At 51.3% G+C, this 27,223-nt stretch overlaps 2 protein-coding genes across 4 annotated transcripts in view; one reads left to right on the top strand and one right to left on the bottom strand.

Annotated features, from left to right (window-relative positions):
• LOC136572331 (uncharacterized) overlaps window positions 1-7,853 on the top strand; it is a 31,851-nt gene extending 23,998 nt beyond the window's left edge. For all 3 annotated transcript variants that reach the window (XM_066572826.1, XM_066572827.1, XM_066572825.1), the window contains exons 3-4: window positions 3,425-3,591; window positions 3,665-7,853. In XM_066572826.1, coding sequence (XP_066428923.1) covers window positions 3,425-3,591; window positions 3,665-4,996 — 1,499 coding nt within the window. In that variant the 3' untranslated portion in view covers window positions 4,997-7,853. The remainder of the gene's footprint in view (window positions 1-3,424; window positions 3,592-3,664) is intronic.
• LOC136572332 (retinol dehydrogenase 12-like) overlaps window positions 5,496-27,223 on the bottom strand; it is a 34,953-nt gene continuing 13,225 nt past the window's right edge. The window contains exons 3-6 of the mRNA XM_066572828.1: window positions 24,011-24,100; window positions 10,259-10,450; window positions 9,894-10,003; window positions 5,496-5,690 (exon numbers count right to left, since the gene is read on the bottom strand). Coding sequence (XP_066428925.1) covers window positions 5,496-5,690; window positions 9,894-10,003; window positions 10,259-10,450; window positions 24,011-24,100 — 587 coding nt within the window. The remainder of the gene's footprint in view (window positions 5,691-9,893; window positions 10,004-10,258; window positions 10,451-24,010; window positions 24,101-27,223) is intronic.

Here is a 27,223-nt window from a genome sequence, read left to right as displayed (position 1 = left end):
CCCTGTTACAGGGATAGCTGCCCGCACCCCAGAGTCCCGGCCCTGTTACAAGGATAGCTGCCCGCACCCCAGAGTCCCGGCCCTGTTATGAGGATAGCTGCCCGCACCCCATAGTCCCGGCCCTGTTACAGGGATAGCAGCCCGCACCCCAGAGTCCCGGCCCTGTTACGGGGATAGCTGCCCGCACCCCAGAGTCCCGGCCCTGTTACAGGGATAGCTGCCCGCACCTCAGACTCCCGGCCCTGTTACAAGGATAGCTGCCCGAACCCTGGAGTCCCGGCCTGTTACAGGGATAGCTGCCCACACCCCAGAGTCCCGGCGCTGTTACAAGGATAGCTGCCCGCACCCCAGAGTCCCGGCCCTGTTACAGGGATAGCTGCCCGCACCCCAGAGTCCCGGCCCTGTTACAGGGATAGCTGCCCGCACCCCAGAGTCCCGGCCCTGTTACAGGGATAGCTGCCCGCACCCCAGAGTCCCGGCCCTGTTACAGGGATAGCTGCCCGCACCCCAGAGTCCCGGCCCTGTTACAGGGATAGCTGCCCGCACCCCAGAGTCCCGGCCCTGTTACAGGGATACTGATGAAACATCCGGAGTGCTGAAATATCATCAGTCAAAAAACGGTATTTTACCTAAATAATATCAGGAACCGGAAACATTGTTAATAAAAGTATTAAAATATTAATTGGTATTCTTCACCTTTCATGATGAATTCATAAAATCTATACGGCTGCAATGTGAGAATCCGGGTAATATGAGTGAGATCGGGGGGGGGGGGGGGGGGGGGGCATTAAGACGGCCAAACTGGTAGAACAGAACTAACCGGGTTTTGTCTGAACCAGGAATGATAATAATCTTTATCTGTATAGCGCCGACATATTCCGCAGCGCTGATTCCTGTCTTGATGGAATCAATGAGATGACCCGTGATGCTGATTATGTCATGTATGTACTAGAACGCCCGTGTGGCTGGCGCTATGTAGGAAGGACAAAGAATCTATTAAGAACACGTATATAATAGCATTGTTTTAATACTAAAACCGGATACACCTGTAGTGGCCCAGAACCCCATCCCGGCCCCCTCCAGAAATGTCATACATGTTTGTCCTATGTAGATGCACTGTGCATGCCTGTCTTGTTATATCCAGTGTGCGTGTTGCACAGCTGCAGCGTCTGAGAGGTTAATAAAATCACTGCCTACATGTAAATGTATCAGCTTGTCTTGTCCTGTGGTATGAGTGAGGTTATAAATAGGAGTGATTGAGAGCGGGAAGAGGTCTTTCATCTGGTCTACCTGAGAGCGCTAACACAGAGCCACATGGGAGCAACTTCAGATTTCATGTAGGTGAAGATGGAGGAAGAGGAGTGACATCCCATAGCGTTTGGAGTGTGGATGTGAGAGGAGTGAGTCCCAGCAACAGAGAGAGAGCAATTCAAATAGTTCTGTATAGAGGAACCCACCATACAGGTACCAAATCACACTACAGGCTTTTCCTGTGCAGCCGTCCAGAGTCAGGATCCCCGCACAGAGGTACACCACTGAGTTACACCCACGCGCCTGCCATGTGGCGTGTTTATTGTCTAAGCTTTCCTCTCAATAATTGTCTGCCGGAGTGTCTGTGACTGACCTCTACCCCCTTCCTCCTCTGGAGTGCTCCCAGTTTATTGGCATTCCCTATCCTAGGGGTGTTGAAGCTGGCCTGCGATCCTGCTCTGGCCTTGGCTGTGTGTCATCCGCCCGGGACGAGAGCCTGGTAAGTGCCACCATGATAAGCCAGCACTTATCCCTCCCAGCTCTGCACAGTAGCCAGGTGCCCGGGGTCACCCCTCTGGGGTGTTGCACACAAGCATAGCATTTCACAACATTTTTCTATGACACATAACTGTGATTATTCCCATCTTTGGGTGACTCCCCTCCCCCCACATACACACACCCCACACCCCTTGAATATATCGATTCACGCTCATTTTTGGACCTCAACAAAAAGGAAATGTTCTGGATTTTTCGACTGAACAGCTTGACCCCCAATGGGTTAAATGAAGTGCTGGAAAAAATGTAATAATCCTAAATCCATTAGACTTCGCACATCCAATGCCTCGGGATCATCACATTGTAGAAGTGTTCCAGGTAGCCATCATCAGTATAATCCCACGCCGAGGGTCCGGGGACGTGGAGACATATTGTATCTCATCGTAATATTAATCCTAGATCTACGCTCTCCATGATTTAGAATATGCTTTAGTATTAGAGATCGTTTACTTCTAAGAGGTTTTATATGTATTTATACAACAACCGGTTAGTTCTGTCCTATCAGTTTGGCCGTCTTAATGCCCCCCTCCCCCGATGAAGGAGGTTCTCCACGTAGACTCACTCATATTACCAGGATTCTCACATTGTAGAAGTGTCGTCCCCCCCCCTCCCCCCCCCCATGAAGGAGGTTCTCCATGTAGACTCACTCATATTACCAGGATCCTCACATTGTAGAAGTGTCCCCCCCCCCCCCCGATGAAGGAGGTTCTCCACATAGACTCACTCATATTACCAGGATTCTCACATTGTAGAAGTGTCCCCCCCCCCCACCCCCCCATGAAGGAGGTTCTCCACGTAGACTCACTCATATTACCAGGATTCTCACATTGTAGAAGTGTCGTCCTCCCCCCCCCATGAAGGAGGTTCTCCATGTAGACTCACTCATATTACCAGGATCCTCACATTGTAGAAGTGTCCCCCCCCCCCCGATGAAGGAGGTTCTCCACATAGACTCACTCATATTACCAGGATTCTCACATTGTAGAAGTGTCCCCCCCCCCCCCCCCCGATGAAGGAGGTTCTCCATGTAGACTCACTCATATTACCAGGATTCTCACATTGTAGAAGTGTCCCCCCCCCCCCCCCCCGATGAAGGAGGATCTCCATGTAGACTCACTCATATTACCAGGATCCTCACATTGTAGAAGTGTCCCCCCCCCCCCCCCGATGAAGGAGGTTCTCCACATAGACTCACTCATATTACCAGGATTCTCACATTGTAGAAGTGTCCCCCCCCCCCCCCATGAAGGAGGTTCTCCACGTAGACTCACTCATATTACCAGGATTCTCACATTGTAGAAGTGTCGTCCCCCCCCCCCCCCCCCCCGATGAAGGAGGTCCTCCACGTAGACTCACTCATATTACCCGGATTCTCACATTGCAGCCGTATAGATTTTATGAATTCATCATGAAAGCTCAAGAATACCAATTCATATTTTAATGCTTTCATTAACAATGTTTCCGGTTCCTGATATTATTTAGGTAAAATACCGTTTTAATCTAATTAGCAGAGTGGTGGCGCTGTCCTGACCCCACCGAGCTGGTTTATTGTTTTTGGGAACCTATTCTTCACATTTCCATGAATTGCGGGCTCCTGCTCATTCTGCATCCTCCACAGCCGGAGCCTTGGTCCAGCAGCTCATCAGGATCCTCGGAGACGCTCACAAGTTGACTAAGGCCGGACTCCACCTGCTGCTCCAGCCTCACCTGACGGAGCTGAGCCTTCGCTCCTGTGCCGGACTGGTCAATAAAGCGATGGCTGATCTGGTGACGGTGCGCTGTAAGGTGAGAGTACTACCCCCCCTCCACCCATGACCTCCTCCATGCATGCTTACTGACATCCTCCGTTCCTCCACAGCTGCTGACATCTCTGGACCTGCACTCCTGTAACCGAGTCCCTGCCACCTCCTTGGCCTTACTGGTGGAGCGTTTGCCTCGTCTCCTAAAGCTCTGCCTCTCCGATACCCAGACTGATTCGCTCGTGTTGGCCACAGTCGGGACAACTTGTCATAGACTGCGGGAGCTGGATGTTTCCCACTGTAAGAAAGTGTCCCCATCTGCCCTTTTGTCCTTGGTGTATAATGTCAGAAGTGGTCAGTTCTGCTGCCCGTCTCTGCGAGTGCTGCTCTTGCAGGAAGTGAAGCCACAGGGTGACCTGGAGCACTGGGTGCATGCCTTATGTTATGTATTATTGGCCCTTCCTAGCCTGGAGCAGCTCGCCAACCCATTTCTGGCTGACGCAATGCGCCTCCTATACCTCAGGAACTTGAGCCCATCCGGGTTCCCCCCTGAAAACTTTCCCTCTTTGGTTGAGGTTGCAAGAATCAGGGCCAAGAGGGAGGATAAGTCCAATGGACCGGTCAGGATGGAAGACGCGAGGACTGCTGCACAAGACTTCACGCTACGTCTGAAGAAACTGGAAGACTTTGATGAGGAGGACGTGTCTACTCTGGGATCTCTGTGCCGAGGGGTGGAGGAGGTCATCATCTCCCTCAGGAACCAAACCAAACATTCCTGGAGTCTTGTCCAATGGCTGAACCTCACCCGCCTGACCCTGCACTGCCCCGAACATCCCCCGAGGAGCCTGGAGGACATCCTGGCCAGCGTCCACCCCATCAGTAAGAGCCTGCACTTCCTGTCACTGCAGAACCTGCTCTGGGGCCATGAAGACTCCTTGTCCACCGTGTTAACCTGGTGTCCCAATCTACAGAGCTTTCAGAGTCACTTTACGGTGCAGCAGCATAGCGATTCACATGATGCAGCGGAGCTTCCTGCCTGGCCAGGCGAGCCTCTGCCGCTGCATCGCCTGCACACCTTCACCTTACTCCTGGAGGCAGAAGAAGCCTTGCAACCCATTTTTCAGCATAAACTTGAGGGGTTATTGGTATCCCTTCTAAAGGGGTGTCCTAAGCTGGAGTGTCTGTCACTTTATGGGATCCCCACGCTGCTGGATAGAGTGTTTGAGGTAGTTTATGGGTCACCGCAGCTCCAGCCTCTACAGAGTCTGCGGGAGGTGTCTCTGTGCAGCAGTAACATCACCCAGTGGGGGGTGTCCCTGATACTGAGGGCCAAGAACGACCTGAAGACTCTGGACTTGTCTCACTGCAAGGACGTGACATGCAGAGACTACCACAAGCTGCAGGAGAGGGCCAGAAAGGACAGGCGCAGCATTAGCATCACGTGGCAGTGACAGCGGGCGCTGTGGACCCTGCACTCAGCTCTGCTTCTCCTACTGGAGTCGCCATGTGCGGCCCTCTGCTCTCAGTAGACTGAGGGATAGGTGACATCATAAGAATTGTGACATCATCACTGAAATTGTATGCAGCCTGCACTACTCTGCAGTCCCCACCATGACATCACTGGTGTCCTGTAGGCCATGTCTACTTGGTGTGCTGCTATCTAGATTGTAAGCTCTGATGTCAGGTCTTCTCTATGATGTCCATTGTGTGGAGTGTAAGCTCTTGTGATCAGCTTCCCATGTTATGTGACAGTATGACATCTGAAAGCACTTTATACATTACACACAGTGTTATTTATTGTACAGCCTATTCATTGATCGGTGACTTCATGATATTTCCTACAGTTCTTGCCCCATTTTTTGATTTCAGTGGAGGAACCAAGGACCTCCGGCCTCATGGAGACTCCGTCTTCTGTCATCACTTCAGTCCGCGAGCTCTGGGAGGCTTTGGTCATTTTCTCCAATGAGTATGGAGATTAGTCGCTGACTCGCAGGCCTCCCATAGTTTCTGGTTAATGGCCGGATCCTGGGCCTTCTCTGGGGGCAGGATGGTGGTGCAGTCACTGTCTATGTACTTTCCGGTCATCCCCTCAGCCTCCTCAGATATCGAGCAGTAAATGGTGCTGGCGGCCCCCTCCTGAGCGCTCTAAGGGCGAGATGGCAAAACAATGAGTGCCGGAAGAGGGAAGCGGCGCGGAGAACAGTTGGGGCAATGATGGTGGAAATGGGACATGGCAGGAAGGAAGAGGCAAGGACACAAAGAAGGGAAGTAAGAACATGGGAGGGGCAGAACATAAGGAGGAATGAGTAATGTAAAGGGGAGCAGGCAGGAGGAAATAAGGACATGGAGGGGCAGGACATAAGGGGGCAGGGGTAGTGTAATAAAGAGGAACAGGGAGGAGGCAGTACATGGCTGGCCTCCTGTGGTCCCTGGCAGGAAGGAGGGGTGCAACACTGGGCACAATCTCTTTACTCGCTGTCAGATTCACGACTGTCGCTCTCTCTGCACAGCATCAGCTTCTCCCTGCTGTGGCACACTGTGAGAGGGGAGGAGGGAGGAACTGATGCTGTGCAGAGGGCGACAGTCCTGAATCTGACAGCCAGTAAAGAGATTGTCCAGCAGGAGTGGGGCCACAAAAGGAAGCACCATTACCATGTGGGGTCCACAAAAGGGAGCACCATTACCATGTGGGGTCCACAAAAGGGAGCACCATTACCACGTGGGGTCCACAGAAGGGAGCACCATTACCACGTGGGGTCCACAGAAGGGAGCGCCATTACCACGTGGGGTCCACAGAAGGGAGCGCCCTTACCACGTGGGGGCCACAGAAGGGAGCGCCCTTACCACGTGGGGGCCACAGAAGGGAGCGCCCTTACCACGTGGGGGCCACAGAAGGGAGCGCCCTTACCACGTGGGGGCCACAGAAGGGAGCGCCCTTACCACGTGGGGGCCACAGAAGGGAGCGCCCTTACCACGTGGGGGCCACAGAAGGGAGCGCCCTTACCACGTGGGGGCCACAGAAGGGAGCGCCCTTACCACGTGGGGGCCACAGAAGGGAGCGCCCTTACCACGTGGGGGCCACAGAAGGGAGCGCCCTTACCACGTGGGGGCCACAGAAGGGAGCGCCCTTACCACGTGGGGGCCACAGAAGGGAGCGCCCTTACCACGTGGGGGCCACAGTAGGGAGCGCCATTACCACGTGGGGGCCACAGAAGGGAGCGCCATTACCACGTATGGGCCACAGAAGGGAGCGCCATTACCATGTGGGGGCCACAGAAAGGAGCACTATTACTATGTGGGGGCCACAGGGGGGAGTACTATTACTATGTGGGGGCCACAGAAGGGAGCACGCTTAATATGTAGGAGCCACAGAGGGGAGTGCTATTACTATGTGGGGGCACAGAAGGGAGCACTATTACTATGTGCTGGCTATAAAAGAAAGCACTATTACTATCTGGGGGCCACAGAGGGGAGCGCTGGTGCTATGTGGGAGCCACAGAGGGTAGCATTATTATTATGTGGGGGCCTCAGAGGTGAACACTGGTACTATGTGAGGACCACAGAGGGTAGTGCTATTACTATGTATGGGGCCACAAAGGGGAGGACTGGTACTATGTTGGGGCCACAGAGGTTAGCACTTTTACTATGTTGGGGCCACAGCAGGGAGCGCTGGTACTATTACTATGTGGAGGCTACAGTGGGGAACGCTATTACAATGTGGGGGCCACAGAGGGAAGCACTGGTACTATGTTGTGGGTCGCAGAGGGGAGCGGTATTACTATGTGGGGGCCACAGAGGGGAGCACTGGTACTACGCTGGGGGCTACAGAGGGGAGCGCTATTACTATGTCCGGGCCACAGAGGGGAGCTTTTGCATGCAGTGTTTTGTCATAATGTGCCAGTAACCGCTGGATACTATGGAGAGATTAATTAGTATTAATATGCCGTCAGGACACGCCCCCTATTTATTAACCCCTTCATGGCTTGGAGGACATAGAAAATTTAAAAAAATTGCCATCACTGTTTTCTTTGAGCCATAACGACTTCATGCATCCGTCGCCGTGTGAAGGCTTGTCGTTTCTTGCAGGACCGGTTGGTTTTTTTGGACTTTTTGGAGTACATATAATGAATTGAAAACATATTTGTTTTGTTGTGGGGGCAGAAGGCGCCGCAGTCCGACAATTGTTGGGATTGTATTTGGGTTTTGTGTTTGCGGTGTGAACGACGCCTTACTTTTATTCATGATATAATCCAGACACATTTATTATGTTTTACTACTTTTGCTGAATAAAAACACTTAAAAATCTAATTAGTTTTTATGTTGTCATATTCTGAGCCGCGACATTTTATATTTCATTGCTGAAACTATATAGAGGTGCAGTCTTTATTGGCATCCCTTTGGGCTACATACGACCTTCTGATCACATTTTATTCCATTTTTTGTGGATTGTGGGTGTCACAGATAGGAGCGGGGAGACACCCGGGGACCCCGCTCGATCCCACCTTTATCACCATTTGTCACAGATCGACTACTCTGAGCACTCTCAGAGCCTTGATCATTTACTCTAGCAGAATTGTGTCGTTAGAATACAGGCGGTATTTATACCCAGCTTTCCCAGGCTTCTGCAGGACCGGAAGCTCCAATCGCCCCCTGATTCAATCTAATGCCTCCAGCACTCTACAATACCCGCACACACTCGCTGCCACCACCAGCTTTTGTTTCCCAATTAACCTGGAACCCAGACAAGGAATTATTAACACAATCTTCAGAGTTTAGATTAATTTTAAAACCGACAAGGTTTGACTAATAAATAGCAGATTTATTCTAAGAAAAACGAGCAGTGCTAAATATTTATTATATATATATACACACACATACATATATATACATACATACATACATACATATATACACACACATACACACACACAGAAAAAGATGTTGCAGTGGAGATGAGGTTTACAGGTTATACACAACAGTCAGTACTTAAAATAAACAAGGGGAAAATAAAGAAAGATACCAGATTTGGGTTGTCAAGTCCAAGGTCCTGATTGTGCAGAGTCACTGGAAGCAACAGGGAAAGTCCTTACGATGTGGCGTAACTCCAAAGGTCTGACAACCCGGTCTCTCTGACCTCCTAGTTTGTAACGTTTCCATAGAACACACCTCCCTCTGCCCCCTCTGAGATCATTCAGAAACGGGAGGGGTAGATGCATATGTAAATGTGATCCTCCGATCAGTAATACATGTCTGGCAAACTATAACCAGTTACGCGGATACACAATTTGGGGTGTTCTGGGGCCCACACCTCAATGACTTTAGATGCATTTTATTCAGCTGGCCCGCCCGATTTTGAAAATATCATCCATATTGGTTTATGACCTTCACACAACCAATAAGCCTTATTAAAAGATGTTTCCCTAATTTGAATCTTGGAGCCAGAGTGTGTCTGGGATTTTCCTTAGACTTCATTAACAAGTAAATGGTCACACAATTTGCTATCCTCATGCTAATTTTAACCCACGGGGACCGGTCCAGGGTCAAGGGAGACCAGTTGCCTTTCTAAATGCAAATATTCAAAAGGCAATTTTATTAGTGGTGTCATCACACCTAGAGTGTTATTACTGGACAGATGGTTTCAAGATGGCGGTTTTTAAAATCTTTGCCATGTTAGACACCGCCCTTCCCAGATTTGACCCCTTCCCCTTAGCATCATCTCACACAGGATGGCGTTCCCAACCATTATTTTCCATTTATTCAGGTGTCTCCATACCTTGTAGATGAGTGCACATGCCTGACCGCAAGCCTCCTGACCGAACTACAAGCGCCATAGAGTACTATGTGAACAGAGGCTGAAAGAGGAAGAGGAGGATGGATGTGGGGGCAGTACAGGGGAAGGACATAAAACATGGATGAACACGTGGTGAAGAGGAAGCAATGGGAGAAGTCATCGGAAGTGATAAGATAATCAGGATGGAAAACACAAGGACGGGGAGACACAGGTGAGAGCGGGCGAGGGAAGAAGTGGTGAGGGGAGGTGAAGGACACGTGACAAGGCAGAGAAGGGGGCGGTGGGCAAGTGGTGAGGGCAGACTGGAGGGGCAGCAACCATAGGAAAATGGCTGTGGAAGAGGGTGGCAGAGCAGGAAAGATGGAAATGATTGGCGGCAGGACAGCGAGGTGTGAAGGACATCAATGAGACCTGATGGAAGGACAGATGAGGTAGAAGCAGTGACCGAGGGAAGAGTGAAGGATTATGGGAAGTGGATGAAGGATTACTCATGGGCTGGGGGTAATAGGATGGAAGGTGGGTGCACCATTTAACGGGTCATGTGACCACATTCTCACCTTAAAGAAGAAGAAGCCAACAATGTTGAAGATGAGTCGAAACAGGAAGTTGTAGTTCCTCATGGCCTCAGTCTTGACGATCCCGGGGTTCACAATGTTCACAGTCACTCCTGAGGTGATATAGTGATATATCAACTGTTGTGCCTTTTATGCTCCCCATTACATGGTCCCCCTAATCGCCATATGGTGCCCTATTCTGCACAGCCGTCATGTATGATATGGCACTCTGTGTGGGAGCCACATGCACTCTACTCTTGGGGATCGAGGAACAGACATATGTATAACTCGGCTGCAGTGCCATGTTTAGTCAATAGAGGTCCCTATGGATGGCTCAGTCCCACCCGCCTCCGTGTGCCCACGCTTACCTGTTCCTTGCAGTCTCTTAGCCAGCTCTTTGGCACAAATGGTGTTCATTAACTTGGTGTCGTTATACGAGTCGTTCATCTTCTTCTTCTCCATATTCTTCCCCCACAGGTTGCTGGTGTCGATGTTACCCAGTCCTTGCATGAACGAGGACAAGAAGACAATGCGGCTCGGAGCCGTTCGCTTCAGGAGGTCTGATGGGCGATATAGAGAGTTACATGTAGACATATTTATGCAGCGCCCAATGACACACCCTTAGGCCGCCTGCACACAAGCGGAAATCCCGCCGCGGGATTTCCGCCGTTGAAAGCCTGCATAGCAGTGCATTAAAATACGCACTCCTATGCAGACGGCCGGGGTTTGGCCGCGCGAAATCTCGCGCGGCAAACAAACCGCGGCATGTTCTAATTTTCTGCGGGGCACGCACTCACCCGGCCGCCGGCTCTGGTCTGCGCATGCGCCGACTGCGCGGCAGCCGGCACATGAAAGAGCCGGGGCCGCCAGGCGCGGGTGAGTACGCGCTCGTCCCTGCAGGCGCTCGGGTCGGATCGCGCGGCGAGAATTCTCGCTGCCGGATCCGACCCGCTCGTCTGCAGGCGGCCTTAACTAAGCAGCACAGTTGCTCAGTGATCAGCTCTGCTGCACCAGGGTCCCGGGCTTGAGCTCAAGCAGGGGCCACATTTATGATTTGGTTTTCTCCATGGCAGAAAGGAAGGAAGAGTTAGAGCTAGTTCACATGGGCGCATGCGTAAAACGTCGCAGCATTGCAATTGCATATCCCTTCAATATTTCCTGTGTATGCGTGTGTTTTTGCTTGCATATGTACTGCATATGTTACATGCGCAAAAAAAACACAGGCAGGAAAAAAAGCCTAGAATGAGGTTCCTCCTGTTTTTTCTTTCATTCATTAGCATGTGTCCTCAGCATCAACACACGTGGAAAAGGCAAGTGCTCCGCTAGTGCTTACATTGGCATTGCGTATCATATGCACCCATAGAGAACACTTGGGCTCTTATACGTGTAATACTCGATAAAATAGAGCATGCTGTAATTTTTGTTACTCATGTAAAATATGCAATTGTTATACACAAGTGTGAATGGATGAATGAAAATCCATTTACTTTTGGAACGGCCGAGCTGAGTGCCCCAAAGTGGGTGAGACCACAGGGATTGTAAGATGGTTGTCACAGGTGGCTCTGTAATCCCTCCCAACAGTGGCAATAATGGTGCTCTGCTCAACGGTTGCACAGTGTCAAGGTTAACGTATACGGATACGTCTACAATAAACAGTTGTTTTGTCACGGGTGACGCCAGTACTCCAACCTGAACTCCCAAGTCTAATGGAATAACTTGAGACCAGTCCAGTAGCTTGTTTTAGTAAACTGGGAGCACACAGGTTTACTGAAGGTTTTGGATGATAATTAGTAATACATAAACTTTGCAGCAGTAAAGACAGCAGAGCCAACAGGGATGCAGGAATTGAACACGTTGAACACAGTGGATTTGTACTTGAAAACAATTCCTTCAACGCTCTCTCTCTATTCCCCTAGGGTTTACTGGAAGTGTAAGATGCAGGTATTGGATGGAAGTTAAAGATGGCCGCTGACTAATCCTGGCTTTGAATTCACTGGGTAGTCACACTCACTGTTTTGTGGAATGTTGGCATCCAACTTGGATCTCCTCATTGCAGCATAGACAAGGGAGCGGAAAGGGACCTCGCTACCCTTGCTAGACTTGTAGGAAACACTGCAGCCACAACTGGCTTGCTAGCACTCCTTCTCTCCGACCACGACTTTCTGCACACTTCTTTCTCCTCTGACTCCTAGCTCCTCTCCTCCCCCTTCTTTTTCTCTCAGTTCCCACACTTTTCTTCTCTTCTCCCACTCTGCATAGGGGCTCTGTGGCGACCGAGACATGAGGCACATGCTGAGGAGATGGCAGGGGTAGAGATGGCACTTGTTACGGTGGCTCTACCAAACTCCTCCCCAGAGGGACGTGCACAGTCTGAGTCAAGGCACCGCTAGGCCTCTTCCAGGTTGAGGGTACCCCATAATATATGAAGTAAGGATATCTCAGTGTACTAATCCAGTTCACCTCTAGGAACACTGCGCAGTCTCGGAATGTGCAAGGCAAAACCTATAAACACAGCTCCTACCCTCCGGTTATTTATACAGAAAATTAACAGATTCCAGTGTTCTGAGACCACCGGAGAATCTCAATTTCTTAGTAAGGCACTATATTATGACAGAGTATGAAATGGTTTTGGCTAAAAGCATGAGAGAAGCTCTGCTAGGCTGAACTGAATTCAGAATACACTAGCATAGCTATGGGACATGTACATAACTCTTCTCCCCAAAGACGTGAGGCAAGTGGAATGAACATCACTTCCTCTGAAAAGAGAGAATACAACACTAGTGCGGTACTAGAGAATAGAGGAGGGAGACTCGCAGGAAAAACAAGAGACAAATCACTTTCTCTGAAAAAAGGGAACACCGTGACGAGTCTATCCAGGACTAGAGAATGAGGTGAAAAGGATGCCCTGCCTACTGGGACAGTTAGGATGGTGGACGGACACTGGCACAAAAGACGCACTGTGGGGAACAAAACCTCCATACACACATTTAAGCATTCACGCCATTCGCACGGTCGCGTTCAAACAGGAGCTTTTAGCATAAGAAGATTACTTTACTCTTACTTAACAGCTTAAACTTTACGTTACGATAACTAGAGATGAGCGAGCACCAAAATGCTCGGGTGCTCGTTACTCGAGACGAAATTTTCGCGATGCTCGAGGGCTCGTTTCGAGTAACGAACCCCATTGAAGTCAATGGGCGACCCGAGCATTTTTGTATATCGCCGATGCTCGCTAAGGTTTTCATTTGTGAAAATCGGGGCAATTCAAGAAAGTGATGGGAACGACACAGCAACGGATAGGGCAGGCGAGGGGCTACATGTTGGGCTGCATCTCAAGTTCACAGGTCCCACTATTAAGCCACAATAGCAGCAAGAGTGCCCCCCCCAACAACTTTTACTTCTGAAAAGCCCTCATTAGCAATGCATACCTTACCTAAGCACCACACTACCTCCAACAAAGCACAATCACTGCCTGCATGACACTCCGCTGCCACTTCTCCTGGGTTACATGCTGCCAAATCCCCCCCCCACGACCCAGTGTCCACAGCGCACACCAAACTGTCCCTGCCCAGCCTTCAGCTGCCCTCATGCCACGCCACCCTCATGTCTATTTATAAGTGCGTCTGCCATGAGGAGGAACCGCAGGCACACACTGCAGAGGGTTGGCACGGCCAGGCAGTGACCCTCTTTAAAAGTGGCGGGGCGATAGCCCACAATGCTGTACAGAAGCAATGAGAAATCCAATCCTGTGCCACCTCCATCTGGAGCTGCACACGTGGGCATAGCAATGGGGAACCTATGTGCCACACACTATTCATTCTGTCAAGGTGTCTGCATGCCCCAGTCAGACCGCGTTTTTTTATATATAGTCACAGGCAGGTACAACTCCGCAATGGGAATTCCGTGTGCACCCACAGCATGGGTGGCTCCCTGGAACCCACCAGCGGTAAAAATATCCCATTGCAGTGCCCAACACAGCTGAGGTAGTAATGTCATGTTTAATGCAGGTGGGCTTCGGCCCACACTGCATGCCCCAGTCAGACTGGGGTTCTTTAGAAGTGGAAACAGATGCATTTACAACTCCCTGTGGACCCACAGCATGGGTGGGTGCCAGGAAGCCACCGGCGGTACATAAATATATCCCATTGCATTGCCCAACACAGCGGATGTAACGTCAGCTGTAATGCAGGTGGGCTAAAAATTAATTGGATTACACTGTAGGCGAGGGCCCCCAAAAATTGGTGTACCAACAGTACTAATGTACCTCAGAAAAATTGCCCATGCCCAACCAAGAGGGCAGGTGAAACCCATTAATCGCTTTGGTTAATGTGGCTTAATTTGTAACCAGGCCTGGAGGCAGCCCAGTTAAAATAAAAATTGGTTCAGGTGCAAGTTTCAGCGCTTTAATGAGCATTGAAACGTATAAAAATTGTTTACAAAAATTATATGACTGAGCCTTGTGGGCCTAAGAAAAATTGCCCGTTCGGCGTGATTACGTGAGGTTTCAGGAGGAGGAGCAGGAGGAGGAGGAGGAATATTATACACAGATTGATGAAGCGAAAAGGTCCCCGTTTTTGATGGTGATAGAGAACGATGCTTCCATCCGCGGGTGCAGCCTACGTATTGCTTAGGTATCGCTGCTGTCCGCTGGTGGAGAAGAGAAGTCTGGGGAAATCCAGCCTTTGTTCATCTTGATGAGTGTTAGCCTGTCGGCACTGTCGGTTGACAGGCGGGTACGCTTATCCGTGATGATTCCCCCAGCCACACTAAACACCCTCTCCGACAAGACGCTAGCCGCAGGACAAGCAAGCACCTCCAGGGCATACAGCGCGAGTTCAGGCCACGTGTCCAGCTTCGACACCCAGTAGTTGTAGGGGGCAGAGGCGTCACCGAGGATGGTCGTGCGATCGGCTACGTACTCCCTCACCATTCTTTTACAGTGCTCCCGCCAACTCAGCCGTGACTGGGGAGCAGTGACACAGTCTTGCTGGGGAGCCATAAAGCTGTCAAAGGCCTTAGAGAGTGTTCCCCTGCCTGCGCTGTACATGCTACCTGATCTCTGCGCCTCCCCTGCTACCTGGGCCGTGGAACTGCACCTTCTGCCACTAGCGCTGTCGGATGGGAAGTTTACCATCAGTTTGTCCACCAGCGCCCTGTGGTATAGCATCATTCTCGAACCCCTTTCCTCTTCAGGAATGAGAGTGCAAAGGCTCTCCTTATACCGTGGGTCGAGCAGTGTGTACACCCAGTAATCCGTAGTGGCCAGAATGCGTGTAACGCGAGGGTCACGAGAAAGGCATCCTAACATGAAGTCAGCCATGTGTGCCAGGGTACCTGTACGCAACACATGGCTGTCCTCACTCGGAAGATCACTTTCAGGATCCTCCTCCTCCTCCTCCTCCTCCTCTGGCCATACACGCTGAAAGGATGACAGGCAAGCTGCATCTGTACCCTCAGCAGTGGGCCAAGCTGTCTCTTCCCCCTCCTCCTCATGCTCCTCCCCCTCCTCCTCAACGCACTGAGATATAGACATGAGGGTGCTCTGACTATCCAGCGACATACTGTCTTCCCCCGCCTCCGTTTCCGATTGCAAAGCGTCTGCCTTTATGCTTTGCAGGGAACTTCTCAAGATGCATAGCAGAGGAATGGTGACGCTAATGATTGCAGCATCCCCGCTCACCATCTGGGTAGACTGCTCAAAGTTTCCAAGGACCTGGCAGATGTCTGCCAACCAGGGCCACTCTTCTGTAAATAATTGAGGAGGCTGACTCCCACTGCGCCGCCCATGTTGGAGTTGGTATTCCACTATAGCTCTACGCTGCTCATAGAGCCTGGCCAACATGTGGAGCGTAGAGTTCCACCGTGTGGGCACGTCGCACAGCAGTCGGTGCACTGGCAGATTAAACCGATGTTGCAGGGTCCGCAGGGTGGCAGCGTGCGTGTGGGATTTGCGGAAATGTGCGCTGACCCGGCGCACCTTTCCGAGCAGGTATGACAAGTGGGGGTAGCTTTTCAGAAAGCGCTGAACCACCAAATTAAAGACGTGGGCCAGGCATGGCACATGCGTGAGGCTGCCGAGCTGCAGAGCCGCCACCAGGTTACGGCTGTTGTCACACACGACCATGCCCGGTTGGAGGCTCAGCGGCGCAAGCCAGCGGTCGGTCTGCTCTGTCAGACCCTGCAGCAGTTCGTGGGCCGTGTGCCTCCTATCTCCTAAGCTGAGTAGTTTCAGCACGGCCTGCTGACGCTTGCCCACCGCTGTGCTGCCACACCGCGTGACACCGACTGCTGGCGACATGCTGCTGCTAACACATCTTGATTGCGAGACAGAGGTTGCGTAGGAGGAGGAGGAGGAGGAGGAGGAGGAGGGTGCTTTAGTGGAGGAAGCATACACCGCCGCAGATACCACCACCGAGCTGTGGCCCGCAATTCTGGGGGTGGGTAGGACGTGAGCGGTCCCTGGCTCTGACTCTGTCCCAGCCTCCACTAAATTCACCCAATGTGCCGTCAGGGAGATGTAGTGGCCCTGCCCGCCTGTGCTTGTCCACGTGTCCGTAGTTAAGTGGACCGTGGCAGTAACCGCGTTGGTGAGGGCGCGTACAATGCTGCGGGAGACGTGGTCGTGCAGGCCTGGGACGGCACATCGGGAAAAGTAGTGGCGACTGGGAACCGAGTAGCGCGGGGCCGCCGCCGCCATCATGCTTTTGAAAGCCTCCGTTTCCACAAGCCTATACGGCAGCATCTCTAGGCTGATCAATTTGGCAATGTGCACGTTTAACGCTTGAGCGTGCGGGTGCGTGGCGGCGTACTTGCGCTCAAACAGTGGCGCTAGCGTCGTCTGGACGCTGCGCTGAGAGACATTGCTGGATGGGGCCGAGGACAGCGGAGGTGAGGGTGTGGGTGCAGGCCGGTAGGCACTCGTGCCTGTGTCCTCAGAGGGGGGGGTTGGATCTCAGTGGCAGGTTGGGGCACAGGGGGAGAGGCAGCGGTGCAAACCGGAGGCGGTGAACGGCCTTTGTCCCACCTTGTGGGGTGCTTGGCCATCATATGCCTGCGCATGCTGGTGGTGGTGCCTCCCCAGCTGATCTTGGCGCGACAAAGGCTGCACACCACTGTTCGTCGGTCGTCAGGCGTCTCTGTGAAAAACTGCGACACCGTAGAGCACCTTGACCTCTGCAGGGTGGCATGGCGCGAGGGGGCGCTTTGGGAACCAGTTGGTGGATTATTCGGTCTGGCCCTGCCTCTACCCCTGGCCACTGCACCGGCTCGGCCTGTGCCCACACCCTGACTTGGGCCTCCGCGTCCTCACCCGCGTCCACGTCCTATAGGCCTACCCCTACCCCTCAGCATGCTGTATTACCAGTAGTGCAGAAACAGAACGCTGTAATTAAATGTGCCGCTTATTGGCCTGTGGTTGGAGGCTGACTTCGTTTACGGAACCCCAGGAAATAATTAGGCACAAGCCTGCTGTAACACTTAGCTGCCTGCGTATTTATTTGTAGAACTACTACACCCAGCACAGACCCAGAACACTGAGCACAGTGACAGGCAGCCCAGATAGATTTTTTCCAAATATTTTTTTCCAAAGGATCACTGCGTATATTCAATCTATAATATATGTCTTCTGGCCCTGCCTACACAATTCTGGCCCTGGAGTATTACTGCAGGGCGCAATGCTCTGCACGGCCGATATACCAAAAAAAAAAAAGTGCAACACTGCTAACAGCAGCCTCCACAGTACTGCACACGGTTAGATGTGGCCCTAAGAAGGACCGTTGGGGTTCTTGAAGCCTACACTAACTCCTAACACTCTCCCTATAGCAGCTCCGGCACCAACAGCACTGTCCTCTTATGCTGCGAACCGTGGTAGGGAAACAGCATGGGACTAGGGACAGGCAGGGTAAGGGTTAAATGTAGCGAACGCAGCAGGGGGTGGGGGGGAGGAGCTAAGGCAGGAAAAGCAGAGGGAGGGGGAGCGGAAGAAGAAGAAGACCAGAAGACGGGAGACACGTGGAGAGGAAAGAAGTCTGGAGCAGAAAAGAAGCCCACCCACCCTCCCGGAAGGCCTGGGCAAGGGAGGAGAAAGAACAGTATTAGGAGTTAGTTGAGTACACCTTTTTAATTTTAATTTTTCTTTTTAGTTTTTCTTTCCGGAAGTTGTCACAGCTAGTGGTTGGCCCGGAATTATCCATGCTGGTTAGGGATGATTGAGGAGGGTTTGCAAGCCAGAGGATCGTGGGCTTACGAACGTCCTCTGGGACGGTTTATGGACTGAAAAAGTTAAACTGCATACAGCATGGATAGGTTTCGTGAAAGTTCAGGATTAACGTTACTAACAGGTTATTTAATAAAGCTGTGGCCTACCCCACATTTGTTCAGCAAGAAGTAGTCGGAGTATGTTATTTACTAGGTAAGTGAGCTGTTAAGAATTAAGTTATTGTCCCTAGTCCTCAGCTATCTCACAACGCTTCTGTGGCGAGCCGCGGGAGGGGCCGATTTTTATACTCGGGTGACATCAGATCTCCCCAGCCACTCACAGCAGGGGGGTGGTATAGGGCTTGAACGTCACAGGGGGAAGTTGTAATGCCTTCCCTGTCTTTCTATTGGCCAGAAAAGCGCGCTAACGTCTCAGAGATGAAAGTGAAAGTAACCGGAACATCGCGTGGTACTCGTTACGATTAACGAGCATCCCGAACACGCTAATACTCAAACGAGTAACAAGCTCGGACGAGTATGCTCGCTCATCTCTAACGATAACCTTTCAGTACGTGGCAGCATAATGCACGGCATAGACAACTGGCATAATAAGACTATGTATAGGGAAAATATAACCCTTTATGGGCTTAATAACAGAGACAAAGAGTCCATGACCATTAATACCTGAAACAATTTGTAGGCCTTAACACCAAGAAATGTGGTTCTTCACTCTCCGAATCCGCCATGAAACTGGTTGGCGTAGGGTTACTTCCTCCCGAACTAATTTTAATGATAGAACTCTCAGAAAGGCTAGTTTGAGAGAGACTTCGCAGCTCCTCATCCCACTCATCCACAGAATCTGGTTGGGCATGGTGAGCAGGGGAGTGCAAAACAGCTAGTAATTCCTCTAACGAAGAAGTGTCCCTAATTATGATAGAGACAAGGCAAGTCTGCTGTGCAGCTATCTCAGCGGAGGAGAAGGTAAAACACAAAGTTCAGGTCCCCATAGGCCACCTGCAGACGGCCAGGTCAGATCCGGCTGCAAGGACTCTCACAGCGGGACCCGTCCCACGCCCCTGCAGGGACCAGCGCGTACTCACCTGCTCCCGCGGCCCCGGCTGTTTGATGTGCCGGCAACGCAATCCTATGGCAGCTTCCACGGGCGGAAATGCCGCAGGAAATCCCGCCGCAGAATTTCCGCCCATCTGCGGGCGGCCATACTCACATATGAATTGCTTTAACAACTCCGGGAGAGAGTCCTTCACCGCCAAGTTGTTTCGGTGTATCAAGATCCATGGCGGGTGATCCACTTATACAACCACCTCCGGCACTTTAGACATGTACATTGGGCGAGCAGCTGCGCCAGTTCTTGATTCCTCCGTACGCTCCTCCAGGTACTCCTCTGGTGGAGGGGAGGTCAGCGAGTCCCTAGGACACAGCAGCAGTAATTGTGGGTCCTCTCCCCACTACCGCGTTTCCCCAAAAGTAAGACACTGTCTTATATTAATTTTTGCCCCAAAAGAGGCATAGTGTCTTCTTTTCGAGGCGGGGTTAACTCACCTGGTCCGTGGCGTCACAATGGTCGATGCCAATCACAGCCGGCGCTCGATAAGCCAATCACACCCATTCAGGGATGTCATTCACTGAATGATCGAGCCCGGCTGTTATTGGCTCGATCCAATCACAGTGCTCGCTTTGCTGGAGGTGGGGTATTCAAAGCCCCGTCACCAGAAAGAAGCTGAGATGTCAGTGCTGAGGACACTGCAGCTTGCTGCAGCGCCTCCGGAGACCAATGCGAGGCATTGGCACGCCGCGGACCAGGTGAGTATGCAGGTTAGCTAGGGCTTATTTTGGAGGGAGGGCTTACATTTCAAGCCTCCCCCAAAAACTGGGGTAGGGCTTATTAGCGGAGTAGGTCTTATTATCTGGGAAACATGGTAGTATTGTGGTTGCCGCAGATGAAATCGGGTGGGTGCTCCTTGCACTGGGCGCAGCCTGAGATCTCTGTGCGGGGGAAGCATCTTCTTGCAAGACTTGTTAAATGCATTGTGAGCGGAGAGGTCCAACGGCTCCTCTACAGCATAGGGCTCCACCTTTTGGGAGCAGTCCTGATTTTTGCGCCACAGTTCCTCAATGGGGGTCGTTTTCCTTCCTACTTTTTCTACAGCCAAGGCGGAAACTTCTTGGAGCTTGTAGCAAAGCTCATCAATTGCACACGGTCCAGCAGTATAAGAACATCTCTCATAGTAGAATACATTTTTGACACTGTAGCTTGAGAGGAATTTTCCTGTTTGATTGTTGACTCTAATATGAGACTCAGTCCCGACTCTTCAGAGTTCTCTTGAGTACTGGATAAAGACATGGCAGACACTTGACTCGGAGATCTGAATTCTCTCTTAACCCTTTCCGATCCACTGTCTGACGTCTAAAGACATTATGCATTAAGGCTGTACAGCTCTGATGTTGAAAGACATCCATCGGGGTTCTCTTACTGTATATTGCCAGCCACTCTGCTGTCGGAGCCTATCCAACGTGTCACCTCATGCAGTACTGGCTTTAGCCAGCAGATAGCGCTGTTGTATAACGGCAGAAAAAGAGTAAGCCCCCTAGGAAAACTAGGATACAAATTGGATTGGAAAGGGTTAATATACCAGAAAGAAAAACTCAAATTCTTGCAGTAAGTCATCCATGTAGTTGCGGTACAAAGGAGTTTTTTACTGTGCGTGAGACACAAAAAGAAGAGGGTTAGTCCTGTGGCGAACGAGACACGAAGGCCCACGCTGAGGAGATGGCGGGGTAGAGATGGCACTTGTCACGGTGGCTCTACCAAACTCCTCCCCTGAGGTAGGCACACTAGCCCTCTTCCAGGCAACACTGGGATAGCAGTTACCTGTATATGTGTGGTGGACTTGAGAAGTTGTCACTCGTGACGCCACCATTCCTTCACACCGTTAGTTGTCTGGCCGGAAAATAATAGAGTCCATACAGTTATGTTTGAATACCTCAATCACTGGGAACGGACAGGACTGGAACTTTACTTCTCCAATGCAAACTTCACACAGCAGTGCAGGAAGAACAGTTCAGAAAAGGTCAGGGAGGAGAACACAGGATGAAACCGAGCCTACACTCTAGGTTATCTGTATGACTCCGCTCCTGGGCACACACACTCCAGGACACAGGATGACACCGGGCTTACAGTCTAGGTTATCTGTATGACTTCGCTCCTGGACACACACACTCCAGGACACAGGATGACACCGGCCTACAGTCCTAGTTATCTGTAGGACTCCACTCCTGGACACACACACTCCGGGACACAGGATGACACCGGGCTTACAGTCTAGGTTATCTGTATGACTTCGCTCCTGGACACACACACTCCAGGACACAGGATGACACCGGGCTTACAGTCTAGGTTATCTGTATGACTTCGCTCCTGGACACACACACTCCAGGACACAGGATGACACCGGCCTACAGTCCTAGTTATCTGTATGACTTCGCTCCTGGACACATACACTCCAGGACACAGGATGACACTGGGCTTACAGTCTAGGTTATCTGTATGACTTCGCTCCTGGACACACACACTCCAGGACACTGGATGACACCGGGCCTAGGCCTACAGTCCTAGTTATCTGTATGACTCTGCTCCTGGACACACACACTCCGGGACACAGGATGACACCAAGCCTATAGTCCTAGTTATCTGTATGACTCCGCTCCTGGACACACATACTCCGGGACACAGGATGACACCTGGCCTACTTTCTTAGTTATTGGTAAGACTCTGCTCCTGGACACACACCCCGGAGGAAGACACAACACTCCACTGACACTCACTTGCGCTTAGTAGCTTGAACACTGCACGGCGGGCTCCTTACTACCACTCACTCTAGATAGGGGTCCTGAGATGGGGACATCAGGATAGCTCTCCTCAGCCTCCATTCTTCACCACACGAGGGTTGAAGGTACCCCCATGTGGCTGGCACTCTGCCTCCACACACTACCATTGAAGCAATGGAATCTCGAACTCTCTACAACTCCCTACTACTCCCCTCTCTGCTCTTGCAATCACATATATATCATATGATATCACATAACATGACAATTGGTTACAATTTCCAGACATATCCCAGACATTAACCTCTTACATGCTGCAGCTGTGCAATACACATAACTAAAGACAAGACAATCTGCACAGTGCACCCACATAGATGACATGTATAACAGTTAGAGGGGCCAGATATATAGACTTTGGGCCCCTACAGCTCTCTTTGAATTCTTCCCACCCTGGACTCTGCTCCAATCACTGTGAACTTGACAATTAGCCAATAGGCAACCAGCTGTTGCCAGAACCAAGCTCCAGGCTTAGAAGAGGGGTAGAAACAGGGTTTCTCCGACGTATGGCGCCTTGTATGCCCAGGGCAGGCGTATAGACAGGTGAGACAGGACAGGTGTTGATGTGACTGCTCTGGAGGACCCACCGGGACGCTACAGTTTCATTGACTCTATTCACTGCATATCTTGCGCTTGACATTTGCATGCGTACTATGCCATGTAAATACTCCCGTGTGAATGAGCGCTTAGCTCAGCTGGTCCGGTGCGATACGAGGAGCAGAGCTTGAGCCGGGATCAGAATAGAGAGGAGTGAGGAGCAACCAAGGGGCCAAGGGGGAAAAGGCCACAGGAACCCAGCGGGGCGGTGAGCTGATCCACCCACAGCGTGGGGCGCCGCGCTGGCTGGTGCTCTACAGCAGAGCTCAGAAACACCGTGAAGTCGATGTGAGATCCGCGCAGCACTGCGCAAATGTTTAAGGCAAGGGGGGAAAAATGCTGCACAGTGAGGGCTCCTCCATGAAATACGTGAGAATACAACCCATTGACTTCAGTGGGTTTGTTCACACTTCCATATTTCACACGCACATTTCGGTTGCGCAAAAAAAAAGCAGAATGCTACCAAAAGTCCCCATAGAAGTCAATGGGGGGCAAATGCACGCAGAATACGCAAGGAGATGCGTAATACGGAAATCCAATGGAAAAAGACGACATCTGGAACTCATTAAACCAAATGGCCGTTTTAAGTGGTTCGTCTTGGTTTGTCGTAGGCAAATTAATTTGCTCTGCGGGCGGAAAAAGGACAGTAAAATTTGCCGATAAGTTTATAAACAAGCAGTTTGTTGTGAAGATTCGCTGCGCTGAGACGCTCGTCTGGAGGAGCCCTGAGAATGCTTTCAGTATTAGAAGATACAGGACAACCACCCCCAACATCTAACATGTCATTAAAGGGGTTGCCTGCCCGCTCCTCCACCAATGACCGACCCTGCAGACCGGCCATCAGTGGTTGATGGATGGAGTTCGGCACTCGGGATCCCCATCCATCGGCTGATTGCCCACTACAGCAGGCTAGACGTTATCCTCGTGGACGGGGAGGCAGCGGGGGGCGCCGCACTGCTCCTCTACTTCCTGTCCCTCTCCCAGTCAGGACGTGACATCCAGTCTTCACCAGGAGGGAAGCAGGAAGTGGAGTAGCAGAGGCGCTGCCAAGGATGTCAATGGGACAGCGAGACGGACGGTTGTCGGATGGCGGGCCACCAGCTAAGGACTTCTGAAGCCCCCTTTAGTGTTCGAGCATTCACTGAAGGCGTTTGCAGTCACTGCACAGGCCCGCGCAGACCTGTCGCCCGTGACGCATTGTGATTATCACTACTTCCTGCCGATAGTCCTCATCCTCCGAGTCTTATAGTCATATTTGTGTGTTTTTGGTGGTCACCATGGGGCCTCATACCGCATCCATATGTGCCACCAAGGGTGGTGCTCACGCGTATCCGCTCCGCATGGGCGTACTGTCACATTCACTGATTGGTCTGCTCCGTACGGACAGGATATGGCATGCACGTCTTATATAGCCAGGGTGTACTTACCCAGCAGCAGGTTGGTGAGCAGGAAAGCGCCCAGATGGTTTGTGGCAAACGTGATTTCTAGTCCCTCAGCACTGATGGCGTACGGCAGTCCTGAAACACAACTTCCATTATGGCGCCACTTATTAATCACAATATAGCTATTTATTTATATTATATATCACAAGAGCGCCGTGTATACAACGGTGGAGCGCCTGAGTGCCGGGTATACCACCGTGGAGCGCCTGAGTGCCGTGTATACCACTGTGGAGCGCCTGAGTGCCGGGTATACCACCGTGGAGCGCCTGAGTGCCGTGTATACCACTGTGGAGCGCCCGAGTGCCGGATATACCACCGTGGAGCGCCTGAGTGCCGTGTATACCACTGTGGAGCGCCCGAGCGCCGTGTATACCACGGTGGAGTGCCTGAGCGGCGTGTATACCATGGTGGAGCTTCTGAGCGCCGTGTATACCACGGTGGAGCGCCTGAGGGCTTTGTATACCACGGTGGAGCGCCTGAGGGCCTTGTATACGACGGTGGAGCGCCTGAGGGCCTTGTATACCACGGTGGAGCGCCTGAGGGCCTTGTATATCATGGTGGAGCGCCAAGGGCCGTGTATATCACGCTGGAGCGCCTAGGGGCCGTGTATACCGTGGTGGAGCACCTGAGGGCCTTGTATACCATGCTGGAGCACCTAAGGGCCGTGTATACCACTGTGGAGCACCCGAGTGCCGTGTATACCACTTTGGAGGGCCCGAGTGCTGTGTATACCACGGTGGAGCGCCTGAGGGCCTTGTATGCCACGGTGGAGCGCCTGAGCGGCGTGTATACCATGGTGGAGCTTCTGAGCGCCATGTATACCACGGTGGAGCGCCTGAGGGCTTTGTATACCACGGTGGAGCGCCTGAGGGCCTTGTATACAACGGTGGAGCGCCTGAGGGCCTTGTATACCACGCTGGAGCGCCTAAGGGCCATGTATACCATGCTGGAGCGCCTAAGGGCCGTGTGTACCACTGTGGAGCACCCGAGTGCTGTGTATACCATGGTGGAGCGCTTGAGGGCCTTGTATACCATGGTGGAGCACCTGAGGGCCTTGTATACCATGGTGGAGCGCCTGAGCACCATGTATACCACCGTGGAGCACCTGAGCACTGTGTATACCCCGGTGAAGCGCCAGAGGACTGTGTCTAGATGTTCAATAGAAGAGAAGGGTGGAGTGACTCCTATTAAGCATGTGATACTAGTATTCAGAATAGATCTTTGTAGAATGGTTAGTCGGGCGCTGCCAGTCCAGTCACCATCACCACCGGTAACGGGCATAGAAACAATTGTAAGAAGGAGATAATGATGGAGCGCGGGTGCAGGCCTCGTAATGTAAAGCACATTAACACCAGGGGAATTGTGCTGGATTACGGTTTTCTCCAGCAGGCTTTGGGGTATTTTGTCGCTTTCCTAATTGTGTGGAAGCAGTATGCGCACACTGACCAAGTCAAACACAAGGTATGAATCTCATGTTAAAAATGGCTCTCCGTCCAGAAACAGCCAGACAGGGCCTTTTATTGTACAGACACACAATGGGCGTGCAACAGGTTACATCAGTAACATATAGGATTCTCATTTGTCGGATCATACAGAATCCCCCACCTCTCTGCCCACCTCTCTGCCCACCCTCTCTCACGTCCGCCATAGTATGGACTTTGTATTCTTTAGCATGCAGACAACCTTAAGGAATTCTGTGTAGTTGACAAGATGTGTTTAACTAGCTTGTGTTTGAAGAGTGGAAGGGGGCCTAGGTAAACACACAGGATATACACGACACTATGGCCCTTTAACTTCTTAGAAACTGGTTGAGCAACTTCGATGTATTTAGAGCAAATACATCACCCATCCATTGGCTAGCAAATACCATGATTAGATTGTGTGTGTCCTTTGAACTCCTCAGAGCTGAAAGTCATTACAACATCAATAGACATTTTATATTAAATAATTATCATGTCTATCACAATCCCCCCTTAAAATGTCTATCCTCTAATTTTCAGAGTTCTCTGCGCATGAGCCTATAACTGGAGCGCGTTGAAGGTTCGTTTTAGGGTCTTCAAGGGGGTGTAGGACTTGTCCACTCCTTCTGGGGATGCATCCAGCAAACTCATGGTGGGAGCGGCTTTTCCAGCATCAGTTTCACAGGTCTCTCTGACACAGGGGATAACACAGCAGACTAGAACAGAAAAGGTAATCATCAGTTCACATACAACAGCGACGCCCGTCTATGCCAGGATCCTTTACCACCCGCTCATCCATGGCGAGTGCTGGTCCCAAAAGTTAGCTCTTTTTAGTCAGTGTGGTCAGCTTCTTAATGGCAACTGCGTCTTTACCCGCGGGTCACGTGTCGTCTAGGATGTAGGTACAACAAGTCTCCCCTATCATCTTTCAGACACTCCCCTTTTTAGCTAAAGTCGTCTCTAAGGCCATTCTATTCTGAAAAGTCATAGTCGAGATAGGTCCTATTGGTCGACTAGTCCCTATAAGGCGTCTCCAGTATAATTTATAAACCACTGCTAATTATAATAAACATAATTAATCCAGTCAACGTTTATTTACCATAATGATCAGGAAAATGGACTCGAATCTAGTTTTAACTTGGTCTCTAATTTTTAAAACTTGTCAGGTACCCCCCTTGGCTATCCTATGACGTCAATGTACACGTGTAGATCAAAACTACCACCAGGGGTCTCTCTTCTCGCTCTAGCATAATGTTACAATACTAGTAGCGTACACAGGTACGCACGGCGTGGGACTCCCTAATCTTCACCCACACCAATGTCCCTCCTGGAGATAGTCCTAATGGTGAACACGTCCAAGTCGCCTCACCCTTGCGTCAGGGCTTTCCCACTGCCCGTAAGTCCCTACTCCTAGGAGGGGGGGGGATCCCTACCTCACCTCAGAGGGAGGCCATGGATTCCCTGGGCTCATTTCCGGGCATCCATACCCTCTATCTGTACAAGTTAACACCCCACAGGGTGTGCCCTCGCCGGAACCTAAGGTCTTCTGCACTATCCCTAGGCAAATGGGAATTCCACTGACAATCCATCTTAGGAGATCGGGGCAGGCGCAGTACTAGTACATTTCTCCTTTTCTTTGGTAGCGTACGTGGTTGGCATTATCGGAACTGGCTCTTCATCTTTTTCAAACAAGGGAAACGTTGGTGTCTGACAGGATGTGGAGGAGCATAAGGGCTTT

The sequence above is a fragment of the Eleutherodactylus coqui genome, chromosome 7, assembly GCF_035609145.1.
Source record: "Eleutherodactylus coqui strain aEleCoq1 chromosome 7, aEleCoq1.hap1, whole genome shotgun sequence".
Classification (NCBI taxonomy): domain Eukaryota; kingdom Metazoa; phylum Chordata; class Amphibia; order Anura; family Eleutherodactylidae; genus Eleutherodactylus; species Eleutherodactylus coqui.
The sequence above is the reverse complement of the archived record's forward strand: the minus strand, read 5'-3'. Positions and strand labels throughout refer to the sequence as shown.